This window comes from Oryzias latipes, chromosome 16 (genome assembly GCF_053564925.1).
Source record: "Oryzias latipes strain Hd-rR chromosome 16, Olatipes_Hd-rR_3.1".
Taxonomy (NCBI): domain Eukaryota; kingdom Metazoa; phylum Chordata; class Actinopteri; order Beloniformes; family Adrianichthyidae; genus Oryzias; species Oryzias latipes.
Window position 1 is genome coordinate 16,110,433 of NC_136252.1, and position 16,033 is coordinate 16,126,465.

Here is a 16,033-nt window from a genome sequence, read left to right on the forward strand (position 1 = left end):
TCACGTCTTCTTGTCTGGCGTCCATGTCCCTTGCCATGCCACAGTAAGTTTTTGTTTTTAGTTTTGTCATCCTGCTCTGCAGCGCTTTTTGTTAGTTAAATAAACCCACTTGCCCTGAACCCGTTTGCCTCCCGTCTCTGCGCCTGGGTCCTACCTGCTCTCGAGCCTCCCCCCCACACGACATCTATACATCCAATGAAATTAAACTACAAATCAACAAACACAACTGATAACAAATGTCTCTAAAAAATGATGTGTATATTTGCAGAACCTTAAAAACACCAAACAAATAACAAATGCTTCCCAAATAAAGCACAAAAAATGGAAAACAAAATGTAAAACCCAAGTTAGAAATTGCAATTTGAAAAGATACTTTTTTCAGCAGCTTTTCAAAATCAATCACCAATTCTACTCTTCTGTGGATGAAACAAAGAACTCCAGAACAATGAAGCCATTTCTCTAAGTCTCTCTCACCTTCAGTTTTAAACAAGGTCTGTGAAAATCCACCATACATTGGTCACATGAACTCAGAGACCTGCTAAAAGTGCACAATTGTAAAAGCTCTTTTATATAGACAACTGTTTGTTTGCTTAGAGCTCTAAATATAAAAAAAAATGCTTTTCTATCACCTAGACACAGATGGAGAACCATATCAACTGGATTAATAACAGGGTGGCATGTTTAGACAACATGAAGCTGTTCATCACATTTTTGACCTAAACATGTAAACACATCCTTGGCTCTGCGGTTAGGAAATGGTATTTGGGAATCTCTTTATACCAGGAGCCAGCCTGGCCATTGGAACATCGCCACAGTGCCCATCCAGACTGGGACAGCAACGGGGTCCACTTCAGAGCCGTGAGCTGCTGTGTTTAACTCCAGCTGTCCCAGCAAGGGAGACAACTGCAGCAACATCCACTGACCAAGCTGACAAGCCCTGGCAGAAAAGATCCCCACAAGAAAAACACTGGCTCAGGCAGGCTGGTCAAAAAAAAATAGTTTTGCCATTGTCTTGCAGCTCGCAGATCAAGTGGTTTAGTTTTCCAGTAATGTCAGTCAAGAATGCAAGTTCAGATTCACAATGTTCATATTCACCATATTCAACAGACATCTCCTCCAATAGCACCTTAAAAATCCTGTGCTGTTTTGCTTTGCAGCTGAGGTTGTTTACAATTTTCAGAATAAGAGTCATTATATGTCCAGAGCCAATCACTTCTGCACATAAGGCCTGCTGGTGAATGACGCAGCAGTAATGCAGACATTTTGGAAAGTCTGGGTCAGCTTTACAGTGAGTGATGAAACCTGTTTGTCTATTGATCATAGCAGGAGTCCCATCTGCAGTCACTGCTACCAGCTTTTCTAATTGTACCTTTTTCTGCACAAAAACTCCTTCACCGTGTTATACATTTCAACTCCTCTTGTAGTTGTCTGTTAGGGCAGATGTGTCAGGAGTTCTTCTCTTGTGGAAACCAAAAGCTATGCTGTACTGTTGCCGTCCACAGACTCATTACACTGGACGTTAACCACCTGCACTTTGCAAGATCCCGGTCCAGCTAATTGGCCAAGTTATCAGACATAGCTGACACTCATCTAGACATTGTAGTGGAAATTGAATGAGTTCTATTGTTCTCATCCTTAGGGACAGTGATAGCAATTATCATCATTGCTTGAATTTTTTTCATGCTATATGCAAAAGTCTTTGTCCCTTAAGGCAACAGATTACAGCCCCCCCCCCCCCCCCCCCCCCAGGCTGCTGTCGTATTAACAATAGCTTGGAGCTCCAGAATGGACAAGAAAAAACGACGAGAATGGCTCGAGCAGGGCGTTGCTCACGGGGCGGTCGCTCGTGCCAAGCGGTCGCACGTGCTCGGGCCCGCTAAATGCTACTTGTAGCTTTAATTTCCTTTGTTTTTTTATTGAAAGTTTTGTCTAAAAAGAAAAACAAACATACCAACAAAAATAGAAAGACACATCTGAAGCTACAACAATATCCACTGATTCTAAAGACACTCATAATCACAACTTCAATGACATGGAGGGCATGTTGTTGAGCAAATAAAAAAATAGCATCATCAAAGATATATCACTTGTATTTTCTTTTACACATCTGTAAAAAAACAGAAAAAGAAATGTCATAAATACTAACTTTGTCCTTGTTTTCCTTGTTCTGCTCTGCAACCGCTTATTTCCTACTAAAGGTTTGAACCCATTTGGTTTTGGTTGATCCGTCTGTTTTATCAGATGACGACACGGAAAGACAGAATCAACCAAAGACATATAGTGTTTTTTTTTTATTTTCTTTATCTTCTGTTTTCTGTTTCAGTTTGGCCCCAACACAGCCAAGAAGATGTAAAAACACTCATCTCAAGACAACCAGTGCCCGCAAAAGTGAAAAGTGATTAGCAGCTTACACATTATAATCAATTCTCATTGAAAAAAAAGAAAAGAGAAGTAATCTTCTAGGCTGAGACATATGAGCTGAAATGGTTCGTTTTAGAGAAGCCCTTTCTTTACCCATGATTCTTAGTGGCTGGTGGTTTTTATTTGGGCAGCCACATCGAGTTACTTAATTCATTGAAAAGCACACATTTCAGTCAAAATATTTTAAAATTGGCAGTTAAAAATGAAGGTGGATACAAACATAGAAGAGCAAAAGCTAAGACCAATTTTCAGCGGGACGTGGACCCGTTCTTGCGTTTCTTACAGGATTATCATCACATTGGATCACTCGTCCGGTTCAGAAACCAGTCTGCTGACGAAGCATTTCACACACAAACAGCACGTCGAGCAACAGAACAACCCAAGCTTTAGAGATGTAAAAAAGGAAGATCTTTTCCACTTTTCTTCATCTTTGGTATAAAACATTCCACCTGCAGGCTAAGTTAACTCAGCAGTTAAGAAAGACTCATGAAACATGTCAACAGTTTGACTAAAACTATTGCTCTCTTCACATCTACAAAGTTAAACTTTTTTATTTGCTTTTTGACAAAGGCGTTATTTATTTTCTTCTTTAATCAGAAAGACAAGCCAAGCGTGCAAAGCAAAAAAAAAAAAAAACAACACAAAATAATAAGAAACACTTCAAATATGGTGTAGAAACAGCTTTTTATCTCACAATCATCTGCATTCTCCTTGGAGCAGTGGTTTGACCCTCCTTAGGAATCACATTACAGAGCTTTCATAATCAGATTACCTGCACTGCAACATATAATCTTTAAACCCTACAAATAGTATTTCTTTTTTTAAAATCCTGTACAGACAGCTTTGTAGATTTCATCTCAGAGGCTCTGGGAAACTTTAAAAACATCTTAATCATTCAACCACTAAGTTTGTTTTTCAGAAGTCCAACACAATGGAAACTTTCTTTCCCCCAAAGTTTGAGAAAATTAAGGCAATAAAGATTTACCAAACATTGACATTCTAAAAAACGAATCAAATGATCAAAAACTGAACAGAAATGTAGCTTAATATCAAAGGAAGACAGCCTGTTTACTCCTAGACTTCACTTCCTTTTTTTTCGTAAAAAAAAAATGTCAGAAAATGTTCCTGCACATTCAAATGATTTTATTTTTAATTTTTAATTTTTTTTTTTATGGTGGGTTTATTTTTGAGTCTTCAGTCTTTGTCTCTTTTCTTCCTTTTGAACCAAAGTCCAGTCTAAAGGTGAACAAAAAAAAGATCAAATCGAAGTTGAGGTCCTTTAGTTCAACCATCGCTTGTTTTTTATTTCTTTTTCAACCAAGTACAGAGGATATTTTTCTTTTCTTGACTTTGTCTTTTGCTCGCTGCCTTTGCACTGAGGCATTCGGCATTCGTTGTTGTCCATATCCTCTCTGCGATTTTTTCCTCCGTCATTTTGATTTTCTGTCACTACTGATATCATGCAGTCCTTCAGAAGGCAACGTTGCAATGATTCCTTCCACTCTTGTTACCTAAGGGAGACAGAAACAGCAGTGAACAAGGAGAAACGCAGAAACAATGAAACGTGTTTGTGTTTCTAAGGCAGGCGGCAAATATTGACCGCCTCTGGATGACTGTTAAGTGCAAATGTAACTACCACAAGGTTATCTGGAGAGCATTAAAAATACATACCAGAAAAATCCGGGAAAACTTTCAGTACGGCTTACTAAACAGAGTAATCGAATATATATTCAGCAACATTTCTCACTGAAATAAAGGCCCACTGATGTCACACACAACTGAGTGTGGTGATATGGATTCTCTGCGTTTGACATCTCTCCTGGGGGACTGCTCCAGTTACAGCCAACATTTTGGTGGTTTCTTTTAAGGTTATGGGACTTTATGTTGAGCCCTTAAGTCTGTTGTCCACCTTAAATGTCACAGGACTACTATAATCCTGCAAGGTCTCTTATGTGTCGGTGTGCTCCCATTAATTTCTATGTTTTTATCAGGGGATGCACCATCTGTTGAGGTGAACTGGCCAACAGGCTTTTTTTCATGAGCTCCCACGTTTGTCATGGCTCCTGAAACATTGACATGTTAGATCCTTTTGAATTTCAACTTTTTCCTTTTTTTGTAATTATAGTTTGGTTTCAACATTCTCCACTGGCATTCTTATGGCTATTTCAATCAAACTGTAAAGGCAAAGTTGAATATACGTAGGAGTGATGGTTGGTTGGGTTTCCCTGGACCTAAATGAGGCTTTTAAACTTCATTAACCACTCTGTACATCTATTAATGGTTTCTAATTATAAAATGGTTTCAGTGCTATCTGTCAGACTATACTCAGTGTGATACGCTGCGTTAACCCTAAACACAATTCACGCATCAAATTTGCATGAGGTTCACCATCTACTGGCGAGAGCTGTGTCTGAGTGACAGACGCATTCAGCGCTCCTTTTGTCTGTGAGCCAGTTTGACAACTTGCTGTCCTACATTAATTTTTTTATTTATTTAACCTTTATTTACCCAGGAACTGTCCCATTGAGATTAAGAATCTCTTTTCCAAGGGAGTCCTGGCTTCTCCTGGGACTACATTAGTCCCAGGAGAAGGAAAAAGAATACAAGAAAAAAAGAAAACAATTAGAGGACCTTCATATTATTCTCTATGAAACGAAGTAAAATGTCATAAAGTTCAAGAGGAGAACAATCAGATTCTACCACATGTTGGTTCGGGACTTCATCTGCTGATAACACAATCAATGCATCATGGGACAAAGCTGAGTCTCTGATTGGTTGACGTGATACGTCTTCTTTGTCAAATTTGAGATGTTTAAGCTCTGGATGTGGTGAGCCATGACGCGACAACCAAAGCAAGCAAAACACACTGCTGCCAGACCGCTGCGCGTGTCACCCAAAACACACTGCAGAACCTCTGATGGCATCTGCAAATTGACCTAATACTGAATCTGAACGCCCCTGATCTTTGAATTAAGTTCAGTGTAAACACAGCTTTAGGATGAAAATTAAGTTATAGTGGTTTATATCAAGTAAAACTTGGGTAACACAAGGGTCCATATTGAGACTCATATTGTTCAGCTCAAACCAGCTTTGTGTAAAGATGAAGTCCTGATGTATGCAGACGATGCTGTTGTTCATGTCCATGCAGTTGGAATTGCCTTAAAATTATCAATGGATGTCACCAATCACAGCTTCAAATCAACTTGCTTCTCTGTCAATGTAAAAAATCTGTTAGAATTTTACTAAGGCTTACAAACTGCAAAAATTCAAATATATATACTGTATATATATTGTACAATGCCATAAAAGAAAACAAAAACACATTATAGCATCATGGATGTATTTTAAAGCCATGGTCTTGCCCATTAAAAATTCATTTATTAATCTATGAATTGATTTCTATTCCTGTGATCCAACCAGATCGATCTGTCTGAGGCAATTTATTTATCGGCTGAAATCGACCTGTACCATTTCAAATGATCTCAAAATGAAATAAATCTGTTATATATATCAGTGAAATTAATATTTAGATTGAGACATAGTAGGTTTATTTTAATATAACGTAAAATAAAGTAAAACGACCATCACAATGGACAACACACATAAAAAAAAGATCAAGTCATCATTTCAGTCCAATGTGTGGAAACACTTTCAATCTAGCAAAGACATGTGTCCATACAGTGTCGTAGAATGTTCTAATAAGGTTTTCTTTGGATTATTTTGATGTGGTAAAGCAACAGTGGGCTGAACTGTATAAAAACTAAAATGTGAATGGATTTGCCATCAATTATTGTTTACTTGTTTGTTTGTACACATATTTAACCCTTGTGCTATCCTAGGCACTTTTACATTGGGAGTTGGGTCATCTAGACCCACTGACAGTGCGCTGAACCTTTTGTTCTTCAATGATTTGTGATCTTCACTGGTGTCCATGGATAACATGAAATCTTTCCACCTTTATCCACCTTTGTCATGGGATGGAGAACACGTCAAAGTAAGGGTGGGGTCATCTAAGATAGTTTTGGCTGAAAATTTCCTGGATCAATTTTAGGTCAGATCGTTCAAAATCAACCAATATTGACTTTGAATCATATCGTCAAACACAAATTAGGATATGAATGGAATCGTTGAAATGAGTTGTTACACCCCTATCAGCAGCTAATCAGTGGATATATTACCAAGAATTAACATCTGATAACGATTTTCCCCTTTTTATTTTATAGATTTCCATGGTTTTGTGTAGTTATGCAGAAAAGTACCATGCAACAAGTTTGATCCAAAACATCTCTTCTCCTGTGAAATGAATGTCCTTGTTCATGATGCCCTTCCAAAAAAAAAAGTAAGTTATCTCAAGCGTTGCAACTCCTTTAACTTTTCTAACTCCTGGCCGTTTGTGGCTACAGCAATGAATTTTCAATCAACTGAAGGCCTTTGAATTAATTTACTTTAACACCAAGAAGGCAGATCCAACAAAGTCAACACAAATGCATGTCAAAGTGGGTGTCTTTTTGTTGAACGATGTTTCATGTTTTACATCATGAAGCTTTTTCACTCCATATGTTGATCTGTGTTCTCTGATTTGACTCTGCTTCAGAACTGGTCTGGCACACAGATATTCAGTCAGTACAGTTGATTTAACCCTTCAACTTCTCCCTTAAAATAATAATTTAAGACAACTGAAATCCCTAAACCCACTTTGTCAACGTTTACACGAATCACTGCAATATGCATGCTCTTTTTTAGCTTTTAGGTAAAATGAAAACTTTTACAACATTATTCATGTTATAAAATGAAATGGCTCCATATTTCTCATCATACTCACTTAGTCTGCTGGTATGAGTAGGCTGTAGCATGATCTACTGTAGTCTCCACTGATAAAGACTGCTGCCCGCTGGCATCTTGTGATGAAGGGGCAGTGGTCTGTGAGGATGGGTCTGTCACCACACCCTAACAGGAAAACAATCAGAGTTATATAATTCAAATTTAATCTGGCCTCCTGAAATATTTGAAGACATTGGATTAAAAAATAATACAATCTAATTTCCAGTTAAGAGAAAATGATAGTAAAAAAAACAAACAAACTATAAGTTACTCATTTTATTTGACACAATCTTTAAATCAGTTTTGTGGAAAATGGTAAATTGTCCAATCTATGCCTTTGGGACACACAAAAAAGATTTTTTAAGTCATGCTTGCTTTTGTTCTTACATTCACTGTGATGGCAGAGGCAGGCACTGCAGAGTACTGAGGAATGTAGGTGCCTTGCATAGGAGCCACTGCGGCAGACATGAACTGCAGAGACAGAGATGGGGCCAAAGACAGTTTTAGCACAGGCACAAGCGAGACGACCTTGAGAGTTTCTGAATTAAAAGACCCACTGAAGACAACTACCCACAAACCACTTCATCAATCAAGCAGCCTTTTTAATCATACAAAAAACTATTTCTAATATTTATGTCACAGCACGATCCTGTAATGCTCTAATAAGAAAAGGCATATCTTGTGATATTTTGCAATCCATTCGATGGTTTGGCTGGCCCCCCAAGTCCCTCCCATGACCCAAGCAGACAAGAAAAAGGGGAAATTTCAAAGGCTACCACTTGGTCCAGGAATGTTATATGAATCACAAATAAGTGATAACGTGATACAAGTGAAAACAGAAAGACATGTTTACAGGATGAGGGTTAAAAGGAAGCCTTACAGTGCCTGTGGGGCCCAACGAGAGGTGGTTCATCTGCTGGGTGAGGGGGGTCATTACACTGGAGGGATGAAGGGACAAACTGGGCTCAATGGCTGCAGCTGGAGTGATCACAGCACCCTGAACCAGGAGGGGAGAAGGGATAAAACAGAGTACTGAGAAAACGTTAAAAATCCAAACGCAAATGAGAAAGTAACCCTTTTATGGCATTATTACGACACTTCCTCCCTGCAACTGGACATAAGTGAATTCTTTGCTTTATTTTATGAGCAGTCTTAATGTCTAGAGATAGCACTTGTCTGGTATGACACCAATTTGGTGCGATTTACTTGTGAAACGGAAATTAACTGTAATGTCAAGCTTGCATGAGGAATGTTGACGACAATATGAAGTGGGTTCCTGGTCAGCTGCAAAAACAGAAGACTTGGTCAAGATTTTTTTTGCAGAGCACAGGCAAAAAACACAGCAAGTAAGGTTAGGTCTGGGAAAAGTCTGTTTCTTTACTATGAGTAAATAATAAAAAATAAAAAATAAATTTGTACCTTTTCAATGTAAGTAACAAGTGTGACGTTTTATTAGACTTACAAACTGTCAAACTTATTAACTGACTGCAGAGAAAGAGATTTAAAGCGTCATTTTCTCCTTAAAAAGCAGAACTTAGAACTTCACAATCTGAAAATAAAATGTATGCGTGTGTTTGTGTTAAGGGGTAGTCAGATGAACGGCACTTTAACTTTTTTGATAGAAATATTTTCATGAAAAATGTCACACTGCAAAATCTGACGGCCTCTGAAACAACAGAACAGCAAGGACTTTTTATACACGCACTGACTATAACAGATGATGGAACTACGGTGGCCTTGAAGTACAAATGACATCAACTCAACATAAAAATATATTAAAGATTACAATGACTACCTAAAAAAGCAAAACAAATAATTTAAAAAATGACATCCCATTTGAAAACAAAATTCCGAAAGAAAATTGTAAAAAAACGATTTAAAAAAAAAAAGAATTCAGAAAACAAAAGGAGTTTTCAGAAATCAAAAGGAAATTTAAAAAAATTAGACAAAGACGAAACCGGAAAAAGTACATTTTTAGCGATTACCGAGCAATTACCACTGTGACCAGAAGCTTGAAATCCCACTCCAACTAATTTTTGACCTATTAGGTAAAAATAACCAAAACAAAAAACCCGAGTTGTTTTTTTGGACATAGTTTCTGCAGAGCAGCAGGAGTTCATCAGAAATTCGCCTCTGAGTTGTGGGCAGGACTGTTGGCGCGGAAGTTACTGAATGATGGAATATCTGCTGAGATCCCATTATTCCTTTGTTTACACTGTCTCCTGCTAGCTTACAGCCCCCTCACAACCCCAAGCTAACATTACCCGTGAAGCAAAAATGGCGATCAATATCAGCTCTATCCAGCCGTACAGTTTTGAGCCAGATTCCAGTTCAGCCACCTGCGCAGTTGCAGCCGAGCCGACCTTCTCCTCTAATGACGATGATGATTTGGACGTTGTTTATGACTGACAACATCAGCACAATATCTGCCTGAGTTAGACTATGATTAAAGTAATCAATTATACATTGATTAGTTCTCCTGGTGTTTGACATTTTCTCTATTTTTGTTGCAGTTTGTAGAAATAAAAAAGGATGTATTCCTTGTTACCCTGTTATTACAACATACAATATATTATCTTGAGAAAACAACTCATACGATCTCGTATTATCACGTTTTCTTGTGATAATGTGATGTTAACACTTGAGAACGGCAAAAAAAGCAAGGTAGGCATTCCTGGCTTCTGTACATTTACCTCTAATTTTGTTTTATTATTTTGGATTTACGTTGCTTTTTTTACTAATTGTTTTGTTTTTTAAATTGTCATTGTGATCTTTAATAGGTTTTTGCGTTGGGTGATTTGTTGGTTTGCACTTCAGGGCGAACCACTCAGCTTGCACACCTTGCAGACTTGACAGATCAAACTTGAGAATTCAGGAAAGAGGTTTCTACTGTAAAGCTCCTCCACTGTAAAGGGCTTTGAAAACACTGATGCTCTAAGCTGTCCTTTTTCTACTACTCCTCTGTTCCAAGCCCAGCAGCTCTGTTCAGCTTTAACAGGAGACTCCTTGCGGTGTATACTGACATGCCTGACAACATCCCTGTCGATGTGCGCTGTGATAGCTGCTTTAACTGCACCTCCTATGAACACAGACAGCATCAGTGGATATTGCAGTCAGCTCCTTCGCACAAAGACAGAATGTCTGGAGGAACACAGTGGTTAAAGTGAGGCATTTTAGGTATCACCCTGCGGTGTCGGGGTTTACAAGGTGGCAAAACAAGCAAACAACGCTTCCCAGAAAAGATCATCACGCCTGACAGCTCCACAGGAGCACAAACTAAAACACTTGAAAGCAGTTAACAGCAGCAAAGGGTTCACAGACTTCAGTCCTTGCAGGGGGATGTAACTGAGCAGCACCCAAAGCTTTGCAAACACTGTTCTCTGTAGAACTACAGCTGCATTTCCAGACATTTACAGAGAAACAAAAACTTTAATTCATCTACCCAGAAATCCATTCAAAGCCTTATTAGCAAGTCAGGTAAATTTGCCATTCTCCTGCTTAAACTTCTTCCTATCTAAACAAAACCTCAATTTCTCTAATGAGTTCTCAGTTTTCATCTCTCATCTTTTTTCCATGCAGTCTCACAGCAGGACTCCATCCAGCAGAAATCAGCTTTAAGAAAAAAAGGAACCCGTAATGACTAACTGTCGGCTCTGATTTATTGCTCACTGTGTTAAATTGGTTATCTCTGCGTGTGCCTCATGCGGACACTGTGTGTCCGAGTGTGAGGAGTGTAATTATACATTGTAGAGCATGTGTTCAAGTGATCTGTGCATCAGAATTTGTTCCCAGGATAACAAATGAACTCAGGAAGAGAAACGGACATAAATTTATTTCCCCTGAAGGCAGAAAACACATAACAGCTTCACTTTGAACTGGCTCACTCTTTTGTGTGTCTCTTCTACTTATCACTGATTCTTCCTTAGTTTTATCTTAAAGAACTCAAACTGACAACTTGAATGCTCACCTGCTTTGAATTTGATGAGTTCAAAACTACAAACACAATCTGGCATCAATTGTGGAATATTAAATATGACAAATAAGTATCGATAAAAATGATGAAAACTGTTGCTTATTTGACGGGACGTTGTGTGCAGCCCTTAAAAGAATCAGAATTTAAGCGTCTTTGTATCAAAATTATTTTTTTCTGTTTATTAATTAGTTCAAATTGTTTACATTTTTTTAGTTTTGTTTTTTACAAAAAGAAAACACCTTTGTCCTTGTTGAGGAATCTACAGCCCTTCATACAGTTACATCTGCAGATGGACATTCAAAGATGAAAGGTTTGCACAAACAGCAAACAAAAAATAAGTATTTCTTATTATTTTACTCATAAAGACCATGAATCCTGATTATTTACTCTCCATAATGCCAGTATTGACATTCCAGTGTATAGTTGGACAAATGCGTGAATTTTTTCCATTCAGACTTTAGAGTTATTATGAGCGAAGATTTTCATTTCATAATTCAGATGCAAAAAGCAGAAGGCTCAAGTAAGGCCCCCCATTTGTCTGTGTATGATCTATTCCTGCACCACTGTAGTTATCATAAATTAAAAAAAATATATTTTTTGGTTTAGTTTGCATTTTTAACCCATTGACATGAGCCATTCATTTACTGCTGTGGTATGTCATCTCTTTTCTTGACACCAGTAAATTTTAAAGCTATGAAATGTTTTCTAACTAGTCAAAAAAGTGGTCAAAAAGAGCACACCATCGTCAAAGTAGCAGGTTTTATCTGCAGTTAAGGGTGGGGGACGCCTCTGCAGCCGTTGTAAAAGAAATAAGCCTCTCGGAACCTATCAGCCTCTCTACTGAATGCAGTTTTAATTTGCCCAGCTCTTCTGTATCCTAGAAATACAATGACAAGTCTTCACTTTGTTCTCTGACGAGGATTTTGCTCACACAAAGACCAGGCTAGAGAGCAAAAGCATGCAGCCTAAATAGCTGCTGTCTGTTGCTTTTCTCTTAATTTACCGTTTGTAACGCTTTTTTCCCTTCGTCCCCCACTCTGTCAAATCTACTACTTTCCTTTAGCTTCTCCTCCAACTTATCCCTCTTGCTACTATCTCTCTGTCTTTGAATCCTTATGCTGTCAGTTCGAGTGGCCTGCCAAACAATAAGAGGGGACATTAGTTAGAAATCGTATTTACAGATGGGAATTATCCTTTCTCACGGACTAAACTTTAAATGAGATACGACAGTAGAATGCATTTAGGATTTGCAAGATAAAGAGGAGGAACCATGGGAAAGGATGACAACATTGTATAAGTGACTTACTGACGTGTTGGCCGACATTTGTTAGACTTTCCTGTGTGTATATTTGGTCAAACCATGCTGCTTTTTATGGCAGAAATGGGATTTTTGGAAGTTTCACAAGTGGTCATACCCCATTATTGGAAGTAAACCAACTTTAGAGACAGTCTTGATGTGCCAATTTCTTTAAAATAATAATAAAAAATACTGAATAAATTTGAATAAATATGAATTAAGTTTTTAGTTACATAATCCAAATATTCAAATTTATGTAATTCATGTTTCTGTTGTACAACAGTGTATAGTTGCTGTTCAGAGGCAAAGTTCTTTAAGTATATCATTAAATGTAGAGGTATAGGTAAAATAATCTGGTTTTATTTTAATATTTTTTTCTTTAAATTTCTCTTTGTGTCACTTTATTCACTTTCATCACTTCTCAATTCTCCCTGTCTAAACTTAACTAGCATAGGTTAGATGTGAACCCTCAGCAAATTTTTGATTTTACGATAAAAATCTGCTTGTTCCCATATGTATATATATATATTTGCTGTTTTTTTCTTTGTTTGCTAATCGTTTTACTAAGCTTTCGGGGTCTCCTCTGGTTTCCCCCAGACCCGGGTCCAATTTCCTGCACCTTTACAACTAAAAGTTATTTTCATTCCAAGCTTATAAGGTGACTGTAACATGAATCCGTTGTGCCAATTTTCCAATCCACTGGCCCTATGCTGAAGAGAAGTCAGCTCCTGAGGTGAGGCCATGAGGACATTTTGCCCCATTCATTCTTCTAATTAAATGTTGTACTCTGTTCTTTTTCAGAGTGCAGAAGAAGTAACATATGGCAAAAAATACTTTAGCTGAAGCTCAATTGTGGAGTAAAAAGTGAACGTTTTTGTGTAAGAGGAGGTAAATAGCTTGAGGGTTACATCAAGGTCATTCAAGTGCAGAATAACAAAAGGCAGAACTGTCAAGTGAGTCTTATTTAGATTATTATTGACAGTTCACCTACTCTCATTCAGCATGTAAATATACAGCACATGTGGGGGTATTCTGACACATCTGTGTGTGCCAACTAATATGAGGAAAACGTACTTGTGTTTGCATTAGACCATCTCTCGGGCTCTGTGGCAGTGTCGGCCCAATGACTGTGAGTTTGTGGGTTTGAATCCGTAAGACCAAAAACTCTAAAAACGGTCTGTGGCAACAAACATGGCTTTAACCGATTGACACGCTATAGCATTGAGCTAATAAATGTGCAATAATGCAATAATTCTCATATTTTTCCTTTTTTTGTTTGTCAATGCAGTTTTCCTTCATTCCAGCAGGGAGCAATCTTTTATTGCAGATTTGGGTGTCAGCTTTACAAAGCTTTTCCAAGAGCCTTTTTGTGCACCTGTACCACACTCGCAATGAATTAAAGCACAGTGCACATTTGTCTTAATCAAGCTATCACTGTGTTGGGATGGTAAACACAATCAGCAAAGAGTCAGCATTCATTTTAAATGTTCTCTCACAACCCGTGTGGGTTTTTTCCCAGGTACTTTATCTTTCTCCAGCAGTCCAGATGACAGATTGGTGCAAGATTGATTGACCAAGATTACATAATTTGACGAACAGGGAAACATGCTAACGGTTACATCTTGCCAATACATAAGGTCACAAGGCAGACTTTTGGGATCTGCCTCATTGTCATGATTTTTCTCTATTTTGTGAACCTTTATTTTGTAAAGTTATTGACATTCTAATCAATAGCAGGTTTGTTGTTGGGGGAGTCAAGTCAAAAGATATTAGACAATTTGATAAGAAATGACACATATCTGTACTACAAGGCGCACTTAAAACCTTTAGTTTTATTAAAAAAAATGACAGTGTGCCTTATAATTTGTAACCTTTAATATATGGATTCAGTCTGGTTGTGCTTACTGATGTTGAACCCCTAACTACTAAAAAAACTATATAGTGCGGGACTATGTAGTGCCCTGGATTTTAAAAGCAATTCGGACACCGTGCTCACTACTTTTTTTTTTTAAACTGCAAATATAACGTCATCAATTTCCTGAAGTTCAAATCTAATCGATAGGAGTGTTTTGCGACGATGATTTATGAATCCAAAATGGCAAAATGGCCAACGCACTATACAGTGCACTATATAGTTAGTAGTGAAGGAATTCGGACACAACCTTATTCTGTTTTTTTACGTATTGCAAACAAGGTTGGGTGTTACAGTTATTGTGTATAAGCTAACGTGGCTAACGTGTACCGTTGTAGGTACCATAACTATTCGGCCTGTAATAACCGTTTGGGGTCCTTTCGACTGAGGAGGACGTCACCCTATGATAGCCCCACTTGGACAAACTACATAGCGTCCAGATCGGATCGGGCTGTGCATATTTTTATTTCACATAAAGTTATTTTCCCTTGTAAGTTGTGTCTGACATTATTCTTTGTAGTGTTTATAGAGAGATTTTGCCACAACCCACTTTGTAAAAAGATCTGTGGCTGTTAGAATGAACCTGCTGCTCCACACAAGCGAACTGTGTCTCTGGGCAGAGCAGCTAGAGTCTCTTAGCTTCGTGTTTGCAGGCAGGGAAGGTGCTTTGTTATAGTGTACGGTCCGGAGAAAGGTTCTGAATGCAGTCCGTTCGGCTGCAAATGCACTTAATAATAATCATACCAATAATAAAGCACGTTTAGAAGATAATCTCGCTCTGTGTCGGAGCTCTGCTTGTTTACAACAGACCACATAATATCTTCTTCTATGGTAGTATTATCATTTGTCCAGACCAAACACTATCTGAAACGTCATCGGACCAACGGACAGCCAATTACATTATGTGACGTCAGCACTTCTCGAAGGACCCCAAACGGTCATTACAGGCCGAATAGTTATGGTACTTACACCGTATCACAAACGTCTTTTAGTCTATGTCCGAATGCCTTCTCTACTTCCTGAAGTTGTGTTCACATAGAATGTAATTCACGCGTCTGGGGCGGTCAGTTTAAATGTTGAGTCAAAGGTACAAACAAGATCTGAGGTCCTGCGGAGCGATTTGAACGGCGGGACCAGAGTTCAAATATCTGAACTTGGCCGAGGTTGTCAAATCTACCAATCAGGGACTCATCTTTGGACATGTGACATGTTCTGTGACTTGATCAGTTCTGCTGACCCCTGGAGGCTGGCTGGCGGGCAGAGGCAGGTGAGTGGCATTGGGGAGGTAGCCTGCTCAGGTCTCCTGAACTTTATGATATTTTTCTTATTTTCATCACGACTATAATAAAAAAAAGGTCTTCTAACTTTATTCTTGTTTTTTTTTCCCTCCCAGGTTAATTCAGGGCAGTAAGTCTTTAAACTGGGTCACAACGAGACGGAAACATCGCGGAAGCCAGCTATCATTCAGCAGGAATGCACCACGAGAGTCTCTGAATGATCACATGAACCCAGACATGCGACATGATTACACATGCTTTTGTAGAGCATTTGTGAATTAACTAATTCTGATCACTAAACACTATCCAGGTCTTTCATGCATTGGAAATCA

General features: G+C 38.3%; 1 protein-coding gene across 5 annotated transcripts in view; it reads right to left on the reverse strand.

The window, feature by feature from the left end:
- Positions 1–3,088: 3,088 nt before the first annotated feature.
- Positions 3,089–16,033, reverse strand: part of LOC101166080 (RNA-binding motif, single-stranded-interacting protein 3) — a 160,302-nt gene continuing 147,357 nt past the window's right edge. For 3 of the 5 annotated variants that reach the window (XM_023963990.2, XM_023963991.2, XM_011485042.4), the window contains 4 exons: positions 8,123–8,239; positions 7,630–7,713; positions 7,244–7,368; positions 3,089–3,932 (listed from right to left, as the gene is read on the reverse strand). In XM_023963990.2, the coding sequence (XP_023819758.1) occupies positions 3,929–3,932; positions 7,244–7,368; positions 7,630–7,713; positions 8,123–8,239 (330 nt within the window). In that variant the 3' untranslated portion in view covers positions 3,089–3,928. Of the gene's footprint in view, positions 3,933–7,239; positions 7,369–7,629; positions 7,714–8,122; positions 8,240–16,033 lie in introns of those variants that run through there. The other 2 variants (XM_023963992.2, XM_078933367.1) reach the window with 1 other exon arrangement.